At 40.9% G+C, this 13,423-nt stretch overlaps 1 protein-coding gene and 1 pseudogene across 2 annotated transcripts; both read left to right on the top strand.

Annotated features, from left to right (window-relative positions):
* The first annotated feature begins 878 nt into the window (after window positions 1-878).
* LOC106609622 (aquaporin-8) lies at window positions 879-6,020 on the top strand. 2 transcript variants are annotated; one of them, XM_014208576.2, is made up of 5 exons: window positions 879-1,250; window positions 1,835-1,961; window positions 4,774-4,988; window positions 5,282-5,413; window positions 5,636-6,020. In XM_014208576.2, exons 1-5 carry the CDS (start codon window positions 973-975, stop codon window positions 5,676-5,678), a joined length of 795 nt encoding a protein of 264 aa, XP_014064051.1. In that variant the 5' UTR covers window positions 879-972; the 3' UTR covers window positions 5,679-6,020. The 2 variants fall into 2 exon arrangements, with proteins under 2 accessions (XP_014064051.1, XP_014064050.1); XM_014208575.2 differs by having other exon boundaries at window positions 880-1,250; window positions 5,279-5,413.
* A 1,838-nt stretch (window positions 6,021-7,858) lies between these two features.
* LOC106609282 (aquaporin-8-like) lies at window positions 7,859-13,197 on the top strand (annotated as a pseudogene).
* The last annotated feature ends 226 nt before the right edge of the window (window positions 13,198-13,423 follow it).

The raw sequence follows: 13,423 nt of genomic DNA, 5'->3' as shown, positions 1-13,423 counted from the left end.
CGCTATTGGTGAAATCCTGTATCCTGAAAATAATTTTTACCAACCCACTGGTTTACCTATTTCCGATTAAACTTTTCCCATCACTGAAAGCTGGAATGGCCTTACCAGTAGGCTCGGGCAGTATACCGTATACATGGGTATTTGGAAATGTTTTTCAATAAATATTAATATTTGTAGATACTTTTTAAGTAAATACCTGCAGTCAACTTGTGCAATACCTTAGGAGATAAAGCAGATTGTGTTCTTAATTTCACCTGTCACATTGTCACAGCTGGTTTGCCTGACCTTGCAATTAGTTAATTTTCATTTGCGCTCGTTAGCATATTTAGCTAGCAGCCTCTATGGCAATTCAATATTACTTGTGCTAATTTTGTTAGTATTCTGGTAATAGACGCCCAATAGGATTTTTGCGTTTTTAGCGCCCCCTTGTGTACTAAAATGATAATACCATTAATCCCGGGATGAGTAAAGACGGTATGACGATATGAAAATATGGATACCATCCAACCCTACTTACCAGTTGGTACGGCTATACAATGTGTGAAAATAAAGATTTATATCCAACTTTTCCTGAGTTCACACCATATCTCCCTAAAGGTGCCCTGCCATCTGGGATCACGAGGTAATCTGGTGTGGCAACTACTATGGAGTATGGGTACAAGGGAGGACCAAAAAATGTATTTCACACATTGTATAGCCCGTACGACTGGTAAGGCATTCCATCATCAGTCTGTCATGCACTACAATAGCCACTTCCGCTACAGCTAAATACTATGGACATATGGGGATGTGTGCCAAAACATGCCATCATAGCAAAGGGAGGTGGCGTTGTGGCGATACTCCCACGCATATCCTGAGACCACCCTAATGTGACGGTCCTGTCTGCACTCTTATCAGTGCATGTGTCACACTCTGGCTGACCAGTTGACAGAGCAGGTGTAAGTGACACAGAGAGCAGCAGTAGTCAGCAATATGTCTGTGATAGAGTCAAAGACGGAGCTCTTCACCGTGGCTGGGGCTGACACTGGGGACTCAGGGCCAGGTTCAGGGGTAGTCAACCCCAGGAAAATAGTCACCACCTTTGAGAGATATATCCAGCCGTGCTTGGCTGAGGTGTTAGGATGCACTCTCTTCATCTTCGTGGGATGTGGGTCTGTTATTGAGAATGCTGGCGTTCCAGGGAGCATCCAGCCCGCTCTGGCTCATGGGCTGGCGCTAGCAATTGTTATCGCTGTATTGGGAGAGATCAGGTAAGGACATGCTGGCACCTGGTAACATCTCACTCTGAGGTCAGAAAGTTTTACTATGTTTTTGTGAATTATTTGAATATAATTTTGTTCTCATGACTTGAGATTTACTGTAACTAGAGTCTGACCAATATATCAGTATTATCGGCTGATATTGGCCCTTTTACTGCTTTATCAGTATCAGCAATAAGTCAACCAATAACCGATATTCAATAAACAGGATGAAAAGGGAATCTTATGCTGATCTGAACACTTGTGGCCATTCTTATGATGTGTCATTATTGTTACAATGTATGAAATCAACATTTGAAGCATATTTATTGGACAATCACTCTTTTGGATGCCAATTTATGATAATTCAGTGTGGAAAATTACACTTTTTAATTTCCACGCTGTAAAACAGTATATCGGCACATATATCGGTATTAGTAAGTTTTGTCCCCCCCCAAAAATCGGAATCAGTATCGGACCCCAAGAAACATATCGGTAGGGCTCTAGTTATAACAAGTATATTAATCTCTTTTATCAGTGTGATTTTCCTAATGCATGAGTATCAGTGCTAAACATGTTATTCTGTCTGAATCCAGTGGTGGCCACTTCAACCCAGCTGTGTCTGTGAGTGTGTGCGTCAGTGGAGGACTGGACGTCATCCTACTGGGGCCGTATATACTCTCACAGATAGTGGGGGGGATGACCGGGGCTGGCTTGGCAAAGGTAAGGGGGCTTTCACATCAAGTTTGTTTAGAGCGGGGGATTTTTTTTACTCTGGAGTGATTACCCCCTAACATTTTTTTGGACAGGTGTAAATATGAACCGCAATCAGTGCGCACCAAACAACGCGCTGTGGTTCACTCAAAGTACAGTCTGTCTGATTCCATTTGTATGTGGTGTGCTTCACTGCAGGTGAGAATGCAGTATGGACCAAACAGAGGAAAATAACCAGAGACCCGCAGTATTGTTTGTTTGACGCAATGTCAAAACTTGATAGCTCTGAAACATTTTGTGAGTAGCAGTGCATTTATGAGCACATCCAGTGGAGCTGCAGGGGAGACTGAGACTGGTTGTCACACTTCTTACTGTGTATATTTCTCAATAACGGTAGATCTATATCATAAGAGACTCTTTTAAACAAGAGAGCAGGGTCTTGGGTAGCTGACTAAACTCCACTCCATGGTGAAGGAAGTTTATGATGAACTCCACCAATGGAATGGAGCAGAGACCAGGCTTTGTGGAATTCAGCTCTTACTACATCGTTTCGCCCAAGGTCAATACTTAAAAAATGTTTACTTATGAAACGTTTACCTTGTACCTATGTTTGTCCTCTGTAGTTGCGTTTCTTTGTTTGCTGAAATTAATACTTTTTCTAAAAACAGTAATCAAATACAACCACCGACTGTTTTCTCATTGCTGTTGCTCTACAATGGCAACTCAGCGTAAATGAGCATGTGGCAATTGAATCTCAACAAGTCGGTGGTATTTCCTTAACATTTATTGAAAAAGTATGGATTTCAGCAAACAAAGAAAGGTGGAGTTCATCAGAAACGTCCTTCACCATGGAGTGAAAATTAGGCAGCTAGGTCTTGGGGTTGAAATGGGCACCCTTTTGGAGTTATTATTCATTGGAAATGAAGACATTTAGCCTACAGTCTTAGAAATAGTCATATTGATTTTGATAAAACAATATTCAAAACACATTTCAACAGCTTAAACTTTGTAAGTAGAATTTGTTATATAATCACTCCCAATTTAGCATAAAGGCTACTTTCACTTTGGACAGGAAGAGGTCATGTCCCCCTACATTCTGAAATTGCACTTTTGTGCTCCTCTTCCAGTTTTATCATTGCAATGTGATACCAAAAAAAGGCAATTCTTTAGGACCTATGTGGACGCCTCAGAGTGGTCGGGTAGGCTGTTTGGAGTTTTCAGTCAGTTGGATTTAGGACCATGCAGACACCACAAAGCGGGCAGACAGGATCTGTGAAAGGCAAAGCTTGAGGAAGGCTGGCTGGACTAGCACAGGAGTTGAACAGAGGCAGCTGCTGTCAGTGTGTTGCGCTTTTTCTCCGAGTTGTTAAAGCAAGCAGAGCAGAAACGGTCTACTCTTTAGTTGACTGATGTAACTGCTGTTTAACTTAATCGAAACAAAGTTAACTGGTGTTTATTCCCAGTGTTGAGCTATTAACTAGTGTAACTGACATGTAACGTTAGATAATGTTTCATCCCCTCTCGACTGAAGTGAATTAATTAGCTAGCTAGTAGCTAACTTACCACAGCCAGGTCAGCTCTAGACTCTAGTTATCTGGCAGATAGCGATATGAGGTGGCTACTATTATTATCTAACAGCTGTTGTTTGTATGGAAATGTTTTGTAGCCTTTGTTTCGTCCTGTTTCAACTGAAGTAAATTAACTTGGCTAGCTTTCGCCAGTTGATGTATCGTTAGAGAGAGAGCTGGCCAAATGTTGGCTAACGTTAGCTATTATTTTTGCCTCAATCACACTAGACCTGAATCAAACGATAAAACCAGCGGCCAAACGATTGAAGACCGATATTCTGATGTTTTTTCAGTGCAATGTGAGTTTTTATTAGTCAGTATAGCAATGTAACGTTATTGATCTGTCAGTTTCCCTAGCTAATCCCCTACTTTTCACATAAACACAGTAATAAACCGCTCTACATGCTTCACAGTCATGGTGCACAGTCAGTACACAACACTATTCTCATCATGTCTTAGCAGGATCATGTCTTAGCAGGATCTTAGCAGGATCAGATGGTGACAGGTGTCCGAGCAGGTCCAGTCTCCCGTATTCAACCAACCCATGATGAGAACCAGCCCCAGTCTCCCGTATTCAACCAACCCATGATGAGAACCAGCCCCAGTCTCCCGTATTCAACCAACCCATGATGAGAGAACCAGCCCCAGTCTGCCCTTTTAACAGCACCTTGCAGTTATTATAGAGCGGCTATTGTGCTATTTCCTACCGCATGTTACAAAGCAAGTCCAATATGACAATAGGTACACACAAGTGATGCTCCATATGATCATAGATGTATTTAACGTGAGAATGTTTGTTCATTAAACAAATGTCTTGCATCACACATAGTTTTGCGTAGTCTACGCATTTGAAAAAAAAAATTCACAAGCATTTGGATCCAAACAAAAAACATTCATAAATGGCAATATAATCCCAATGTAATCCCAATATAATCCCAATAAAACCCCAATAAAATCCCCCAAAACAATAAAACCCCAATATAATCCACAATAAAACCCCAATATAATCTCAATAAAACTCCAGTCGAATCCCAATATAATCCCAATAAAACCCCAATATAATCCCAATACAACCCCAATTTAATCCCAATAAACCCCCAATATAATCTCAATTAAACCCCAGTCTAATCCAAATAGAATCCCAATCTAATCCCAATATAATCCCAATAAAATCTCAATCTAATCCTAATAAAAAACTATAAAAACCCAATCTAATCCCAATCTAATCGTACAGATGTTGTGATATTCCACAGGCAGTTTACTCCATCATCAGCTATGACAGTGCAGCAGGGGGAGCGTTCAACGTGGTTAAAACCAGCGGCAACATCGGCAGTGCCACTGTAGCAGAGATGGTCATGACCCTCTTCCTGTCCCTTGTGGTCTGTATGGGGGCCGTCAACAGCAGGACCCGAACCCCACTGGCCCCACTTTGCATTGGGCTCACTGTGACTGCTAACATACTGGCTGGGTAAGGGCTGAGAAAATCAATGGAGACCTGTCATGGTAGATGGTGTATTGAAATGACAAGGGTTCACAGCAGAACAGGTTCAATACTATTCCTGCTTTGCCATTATCGACAATAACAAGAAATGACACAGCAGGAATAAAGAGGACATTGCCATTGACATCACTGCCTGCCTGATGATATTACTGCCTGACTGATAACGATTAATTCTACTAACTACGTGTATTGATCTGATGTAATGCATTGTTCGATCAATATAGAAACCAGATGTGTTTGTCCCATTGGTCTTTTAGCAGGTCAGTATCTGGAGGGTGTATGAACCCAGCTCGGGCGTTTGGCCCTGCAGTGATGGCTAACTACTGGGAGTACCACTGGATCTACTGGGTGGGACCGGTTGCAGGGGCCCTTATCACTGGCAGCTTGGTCAGGTAGGATACAGCACACCCAGCCTTCATTACTCACCTATTTATAGATAGTATTACCCTTCTACCATAGATTGTGACCTTAGAGGCAATAAAATGGCACTGCATTTCCATACTGTTTCAGCCTGTCATACATCATACTCTATACAGTCAGTAGGAGAGTATTGCTTCATCGCATTGTAATTCATGTATTGTTTACTATCATTGAATTCCTATTTTTGTACACAGGTTGTTGTTTGGCGACCAGAAGACACGTCTTGTTCTGAAGTAAAAGTGTTATCTTGGAGACATGGGGGCATTGTCTTCCAAAATATTGTATTTCCCTTCATAGCTTGAAGAACTTTTGTATTTCACATCTTGTCGTACACATCATATTGTTTTGAACTGTACTGTATAACAAAAACTATTTGCATAAGTACAGTACATTCAAACCTATGGTCACGTCTGGCCATTCAATCCGTCAATCATTGTTTATGTTTGGTTCAAAGTTCTTTAATGGAAAACATGAATCGTTTTTACTATTTTATTACACTATAGGTGGTGTAATAACTTTTTGAACTCAACAGACGCATTGAACTCACTGACTGATAAAATAAATTCAAAACACAATTCATCTGGCATGCATATATGATTTATTGACAATATCTAAAAATGTTTTTAATGTTTTCACATTTGTCATGCATCCCTGACATTAACAGTGTCTCAAACATAAAATACACTATATACACAGGACCAGTCAAAGGTTTGGACACATCTACTCATTCAAGGGTTTTTCTTTATTTTGACTATTTTATACGTTGTAGAATAGTAGTGAAGACATAAACTATGAAATAACACATATGGAATCATGTAGTAACCAAAAAAGTGTTAACCTCTCTAGGGTATGTGGGACGAAATCGTCCCACCTACTCAACAGCCAGTGGAATCCCGTGGCACGATATTCAAATACCTTACAAATGCTATTACTTCAATTTCTCAAACATATGACTATTTTACACCATTTTAAAGACAAGACTCTCGTTAATCTAACCACACTGTCCGATTTCAAAAAGGCTTTACAACGAAAGCAAAACATTAGATTATGTCAGCAGAGTACCCAGCCAGAAATAATCAGACACCCATTTTTCAAGCTAGCATATAATGTCACATAAACCCAAACCACAGCTAAATGCAGCACTAACCTTTGATGATCTTCATCAGATGACACACCTAGGACATTATGTTATACAATACATGCATGTTTTGTTCAATCAAGTTCATATTTATATCAAAAACCAGCTTTTTACATTAGCATGTGACTAGCATGTGACTTGCATTCCCACCGAACACTGCCGGTGAATTTACTAAATTACTCACGATAAACGTTCACAAAAAGCATAACAATTATTTTAAGAATTATAGATACAGAACTCCTCTATGCACTCGATACGTCCGATTTTAAAATAGCTTTTCGGTGAAAGCACATTTTGCAATATTCTCAGTAGATAGCCTCACAGGGCTAGCTATTTAGACACCCAGCAAGTTTAGCACTCACCAAAGTCAGATTTACTATAAGAAAAATGTTATTACCTTTGCTGTTCTTCGTCAGAATGCACTCCCAGGACTTCTACTTCAATAACAAATGTTGGTTTGGTTCAAAATAATCCATAGTTATATCCAAACAGCGGCGTTTTGTTCGTGCGTTCAAGACACTATCCGAAGTGTAAATAAGGGTGACGAGCATGGCGCAATTCGTGACAAAAAAATTCTAAATATTCCATTACCGTACTTCGAAGCATGTCAACCGCTGTTTAAAATCAATTTTTATGCCATTTTTCTCATAAAAAAGCGATAATATTCCGACCGGGAATCTGCGTTTAGGTAAACAGACGAAAGAAAATAAAGCATTCGGTCGACTCGGGCACGTGCCTAAGCCCATAGTACTCTGATCGGCCACTTGCCAAAAGCGATAATGTGTTTCAGCCAGAGGCTGCCTCGATATCGTTCAGCTTTTTCCCGGGCTCTGAGAACCTATGGGAGCCGTAGGAAGTGTCACGTTAGAGCAAAGATCCTCAGTCTTCAATAAAAAGAGCCAAGATAAAACACAACTTGTCAGACAGGCCACTTCCTGCATGGAATCTTCTCAGGTTTTGGCCTGCCATTTGAGTTCTGTTATACTCACAGACACCATTCAAACAGTTTTAGAAACTTTAGGGTGTTTGCTATCCAAAGACAATAATTATATGCATATTCTAGTTACTGGGCAGGAGTAGTAACCAGTTTAAATCGGGTACGTTTTTTATCCGGCCGTGTCAATACTGCCCCCTAGCCCTAACAGGTTAAATATCAGTGCTTGTGAAAATGTTTATGTCTGAATGCAGCTGTATTGACCCTCTGGGCAGATTAAACTTGGTTAAGCTTTCATAATGTTCGTTGAGTTTTTTACTCTGAGAATTATAACCTAATATTTTCATGCAATTTAATGGATCCCACTTCAACCCTCCCTTCACCATCTAACTGTGTGGCGGCATGCATCTGTTCATGGTCATCCCATACCTTATCAGCCAGGTTAATAGGAGGGGTGCTGGGAGCTGCCATGTCAAAGGTCAGTTGAGTTATTAATGTTCACGTGCGGTAACCTCTAATGAGAAGTTACAGTGGTACAAATGGAGAACAAATTATAATTCTAGAGCGGAAAGGACATTCTCTTCCACCAGCTGGCTCTCTTTGAGCCGGGGTACAAGGTTAGGGAAAGGCATGCTTATAAAGTTATGAAAATCAATCAATGAATCAATTCATTATATGTGTAGGCCTAGCACTTTTTATGAATAGATTTGTCACTAATGTGAAGTGGTATCCTGCTGTGCTTAGCACCTGAAACATGTAGGTCAGCAGTTGACAGTTGTATACTGTCCTTCAGATGATATCAAAGAAGAACTACACCAACGCCACCGGAGCGTCGTTTAACATCCTTCAATCAGAGGACCAGCTTGCGGGGGCAAATCTTTGGAGAGATTGCCATTACGTTACTGGTTTCCATGGTAGTGTTGCTAGGGGCAGTCAACTCAAAGAGCAAAAGTTCCATGGTACCTTTCCTGGTAGGCTGTACTGTCATCATCAACATTCTAGAAGGGTGAGCTGAGAGAATATATTAATTTAATTTTACAATATTTAAGAATATAACATCACATTTTTAAATGTGCCCTATTAAATCTAGGGCTGGTTTCACAAACAAGGCTTAAGCCTAGTCCCAGACTAAAATGCCTGTTTCAGCTGTCTTAACTCAAAGCGACTTGCACAGTCTTATCTTAAAGTAGTCGTAGATTTAGCCTGTTCTGGATTAAATAAAGCAGATTGCAAGAGGGAGGATTAGAGCTACTCCAGGACTAAATTGAAGCGGAAATTAATCCTTCAAAGAGGCAGGTTTAACTTCTGCTTAGTACTGTTTGTGAGGGAGCATGGATGATTTGGAATACCTAAATGAAGACCAACATGCACTACAGAGGCCAGCCAGACGAGTACTTGTGGATAGGAGTAATCCATTAAATGACTTTGATGAAATAGCTTTTCGAGACCGCTTTCGTATGTACAAAGAAAATGCATTGGAAATAATACAGTTGAAGTCGTAGGTTTACATACACTTAGGTGGGAGTCATTAAAACTCGTTTTCAACAACTCCACAAATTTATTGTTAACAAACTATAGTTTTGGCAAGTCGGTTAGGACATCTACTTTGTGTATGACACAAGTAATTTTTCTAACAATTGTTTACAGACAGATTATTTCACTTATAATTCACTGTATCACAATTCAAGTGTGTCAGAAGTTTACACTAAGTTGACTGTGCCTTTAAACAGCTTGGAAAATTCCAGAAATGTCATGGCTTTAGAAGCTTCTGATAGGCTAATTGACATAATTTGAGTCAATTGGAGGTGTACCTGTGGATGTATTTCAAGGCCTACCTTCAAACTCAGTGCCTCTTTGCTTGACATCATGGGAAAATCAAAAGAAATTAGCCAAGATTGTAGCCCTCTACAAGTCTGATTCATCCTTGGGAGCAATTTCCAAATACCTGAAGGTACCATGTTCATCTGTACAAACAATAGTACGCAAGTATAAACACCATGGGACCACACAGCCGTCATACCGCTCAGGAAGAAGATGCGTTCTGTCTCCTAGAGATGAACGTACTTTGGTGCGAAAAGTGCAAATCAATCCCAGAACAACAGCAAAGGACCTTGTGAAGATGCTGGAGGAAACAGGTACAAAAGTATCTATATCCACAGTAAAACGAGTCCTATATCGACATAACCTGAAAGGCCGCTCAGCAAGGAAGAAACCACTGCTCCAAAACCGCCATAAAAAAGCCAGACTACGGTTTGCAACTGCACATGGGGACAAAGATCATACTTTTTGGAGAAATGTCCTCTGGTCTGATGAAACAAAAATCGAAATGTTTGGCCATAATGACCATCATTATGTTTGGAGAAAAAAGGGGGAGGCTTGCAAGGCGAAGAACACCATCACAACCTTGAAGCACAGGGGTGGCAGCATCATGTTGTGGGGGTGCTTTGCTGCAGGAGGGACTGGTGCACTTCACAAAATAGATGGCATCATGAGGCAGGAAAATGATGTGGATATATTGAAGCAACATCTCAAGACATCAGTAAGGAAGTTAAAGCTTGGTCGCAAATGGGTCTTCCAAATGGACAATGACCCCAAGCATACCTCTAAAGTTGTGGCAAAATGGCTTCAGGACAACAAAGTTAAGGTTTTGGAGTGGCCATCACAAAGCCCTGACCTCAACCCTATAGAACATTTGTGGGCAGAACTGAAAAAGCGAGCAAGGAGGCCTACAAACCTGACTCAGTTAAACCAGCTCTGTCAGGAGGAATGGGCCAACATTCATCCAACTTATTGTGGGAAGCTTGTGGAAGGCTACCCGAAACGTTTGACCCAAGTTGAACAATTTAAATGCAAAGCTACCAAATACTAATTCAGTGTATGTAAACTTCTTACCCACAGGGAATGTGATGACAGAAATAAAAGCTGAAATAAATCATTCTCTACATATTATTCTGACATAATAACATTCTTAAAATAAAGTGGTGATCCTAACTGACCTAAGACAGGGAATTTGTACATGGATTAAATGTCAGGAATTGTGAAAAACTGAGTTTAAATGTATTTGGCTAAGGTGTATAAGCTTCCGACTTCAACTGTATCTTTGCTTGACCCTAGACTTTCCTCTCTGTCTCAAAGAGGAAGGTCTTCACCCAAGTTCTGGAATCTTTCATCATGAAACTGGTGATTTGTGTGGTGCCAGTGAAGCAACTGTGTGTAGAATGGTAAAGACTCCTGAACTGAGGAGTCTTTACATCAAGTTTCCTGATGCTGCTGGCCAAGCCAACTATAAAGTGCAATTCTATAAATAAGGTCACTTCCCAGGAGTGATTGGCTGTATAGATTGATGTCATGTTCCCATCAAGTGTCCATCAACTCCTGATGCTGAGGAGTATAGGAACTGTAAGAACTGGTTTTCCATCAATGTTCAGGGTGTATGCACTCCTAATTTAGAGTTTTCAGACATTGTTGCCCAGTTTCAGAGAGGACAACGTAGTGGACCACTACTTGGTGACAGTGGATATGGTCAGAGTAACTTTTTATTCTCTCCACACATAAATCCCACAACAGCTGAGCAGCAAAGATACAACAGAGCTCATATCTGCACGAGAGCGATGGTGAAGCATATGTTTGGAGTATGGAAAAATCGATTCCAGTGTTTACGCAATACACTTCGTTGCAAGCCAAGAAGATGCTGCAAGGTGATCATTGCTACAGCTGTGCGGCACAACTACCTGAAGTAGCATTGCTGTCCTGATCCTCCAATGGAAGATCAGGGTACACACTCACTGTGCACTGGCTCTTCCAACCTGTTCAGATTCCTTTCCTCTGGAAAAAGAACACCGTTAGAAGCGCAAATAATCTCATGGTCCTTAGAATGAAAAAAGAATAAAGATTGACACAGACAGTGGAATATATTTACCAAAGTAAGTAACCAATTTACTTTCTTTGGTATATGTACCATTTGTGCTCAGTTCTTCATCTGAACTGTCCAAATGGTCATCGTCTGGTATACCATCCAGAGGTTGGTCATCGTCTGGTATACCATTCAGAGGTTGGTCATCGTCTGGTAAACCATCCAGAGGTTGGTCATCGTCTGGGATACCATCCAGAGGTTGGTCATCGTCTGGTATACCATCCAGAGGTTGGTCATCGTCTGGTATACCATCCAGAGGTTGGTCATCGTCTGGTATACCATCCAGAGGTTGGTCATCGTCTGGGATACCATCCAGAGGTTGGTCATCGTCTGGGATACCATCCAGAGGTTGGTCATCGTCTGGTATACCATCCAGAGGTTGGTCATCGTCTGGTATATCATCCAGAGGTTGGTCATCGTCTGGGATACCATCCAGAGGTTGGTCATCGTCTGGTATACCATCCAGAGGTTGGTCATCGTCTGGTATACCATCCAGAGGTTGGTCATCGTCTGGGATACCATCCAGAGGTTGGTCATCGTCTGGTATACCATCCAGAGGTTGGTCATCGTCTGGTATATCATCCAGAGGTTGGTCATCGTCTGGGATACCATCCAGAGGTTGGTCATCGTCTGGTATACCATCCAGAGGTTGGTCATCGTCTGGTATACCATCCAGAGGTTGGCCATCGTCTGGTATACCATCCAGAGGTTGCTGGTGCTCTATTATTCCAGACAGCAAGTCACTCAATTCATCAGTCTTGTCTTTTTTTGGTGGTCCACCACCAGTAGTAAATCGCTCTCTTCTGATCTCTGCGTTCTCTCTTTTTAAAGCCAGTTTAATGTCATTCCACAGAGTATTTAAAGGCAGATATCATTCAATATAAGTGATGTCACAAAAATATGAATATGAGAAATGTGAAATACTGATAATAATGAAGATATCTCACCTGACGTTGTTGTACTCTTCTTGTGGTTACATTTTCATTTGCATTGAATTCACTGCAAATTGCAGCCCAACCACTCTTTTTATTTTGCCCAGAAGCAGCAGTATGGTTTTTACCTTCAATAACTGGATGGATTGACAAAATTAGTTTTAGTATAGTTTTTTCATACTCACTAAGGTTTTTGAACTAATTATTTTTACCTCTGCCATTGTGTTGTCTCAAGATTCACACCAGTAATAGTGTTTTCTATTCCATTCCGGGTTTTTATGAGCACCATTAGACCAACAGCATGTGCTCATACTTAACCTAATCAGGCTTAACCTAGGTGTTCTCATTTAGGCTTACTAACCTTATTACTCCATGACTCCATAGTCTCCAACTAACTAAGCCAAATTTAAGCCACGTTCATGAAAGATACTTAAATGTCCTAGTTTAACTAGTACACATTAAGGCCTACTCTTGGCTTAATCTAAGCCCTGTCTCTGAAACTGGCCCTAACTAGACTATTACAACACCCACATGCTCAGAAATCACCAATAGTCTGTTTCATTAACATTGTCAAGTTTGTATCATGTGCCTGATAATGTCCCCTTTACCAAACAGCATGTCTGTGTAGACTCTTATCCTAGATTTTTGTGTGTGCAGCAGTTAACCAGTTTGTGTGCTGGTGCAGAAGGGATGTGTTTGGGACCTCTCTGAAGCCAGCCAGGGCTCTGGGGCCAGCAGTGATGGCCAACTACTGGACCTACCATTGGGTTTACTGGGCTGGTCCTATCGCAGGAGGTCTACTGGCATGTTTTCTTTTCTTGACTCAAATTCCATTTTGAAGGTAACGAGTTCAAATGTATTACAAACATCTATAGATCCTTCTACAGTGTGGTTGATATACTGTATACTGAAGACCGAATTTAGCAAGTTGACTATGTAAAGGTAAATGTGGAGATGTAAAAGGCTTAATACAGAGCTTTCTGGATACAGGTGGTGTAAAAATGCAAAGGCTAATAGCACCAAGGACTAAAAGTCCAAGGCCAATAGCATGGTGGCTAAAGAGCA

This window comes from Salmo salar, chromosome ssa01, assembly GCF_905237065.1.
Source record: "Salmo salar chromosome ssa01, Ssal_v3.1, whole genome shotgun sequence".
NCBI lineage: Eukaryota > Metazoa > Chordata > Actinopteri > Salmoniformes > Salmonidae > Salmo > Salmo salar.
This window is presented reverse-complemented; position numbering and strand designations above follow the sequence as displayed.

Bases quoted from the DNA above. Each gene is read 5' to 3' on its own strand.
- LOC106609622 (XM_014208575.2), top strand. From the start codon at position 973: ATGTCTGTGATAGAGTCAAAGACGGAGCTCTTCACCGTGGCTGGGGCT. The intron at 1,251-1,834 runs GTAAGGACATGC...GTCTGAATCCAG, and splicing joins GCTGTATTGGGAGAGATCAG to TGGTGGCCACTTCAACCCAG. The intron at 1,962-4,773 runs GTAAGGGGGCTT...GATATTCCACAG, and splicing joins CCGGGGCTGGCTTGGCAAAG to GCAGTTTACTCCATCATCAG.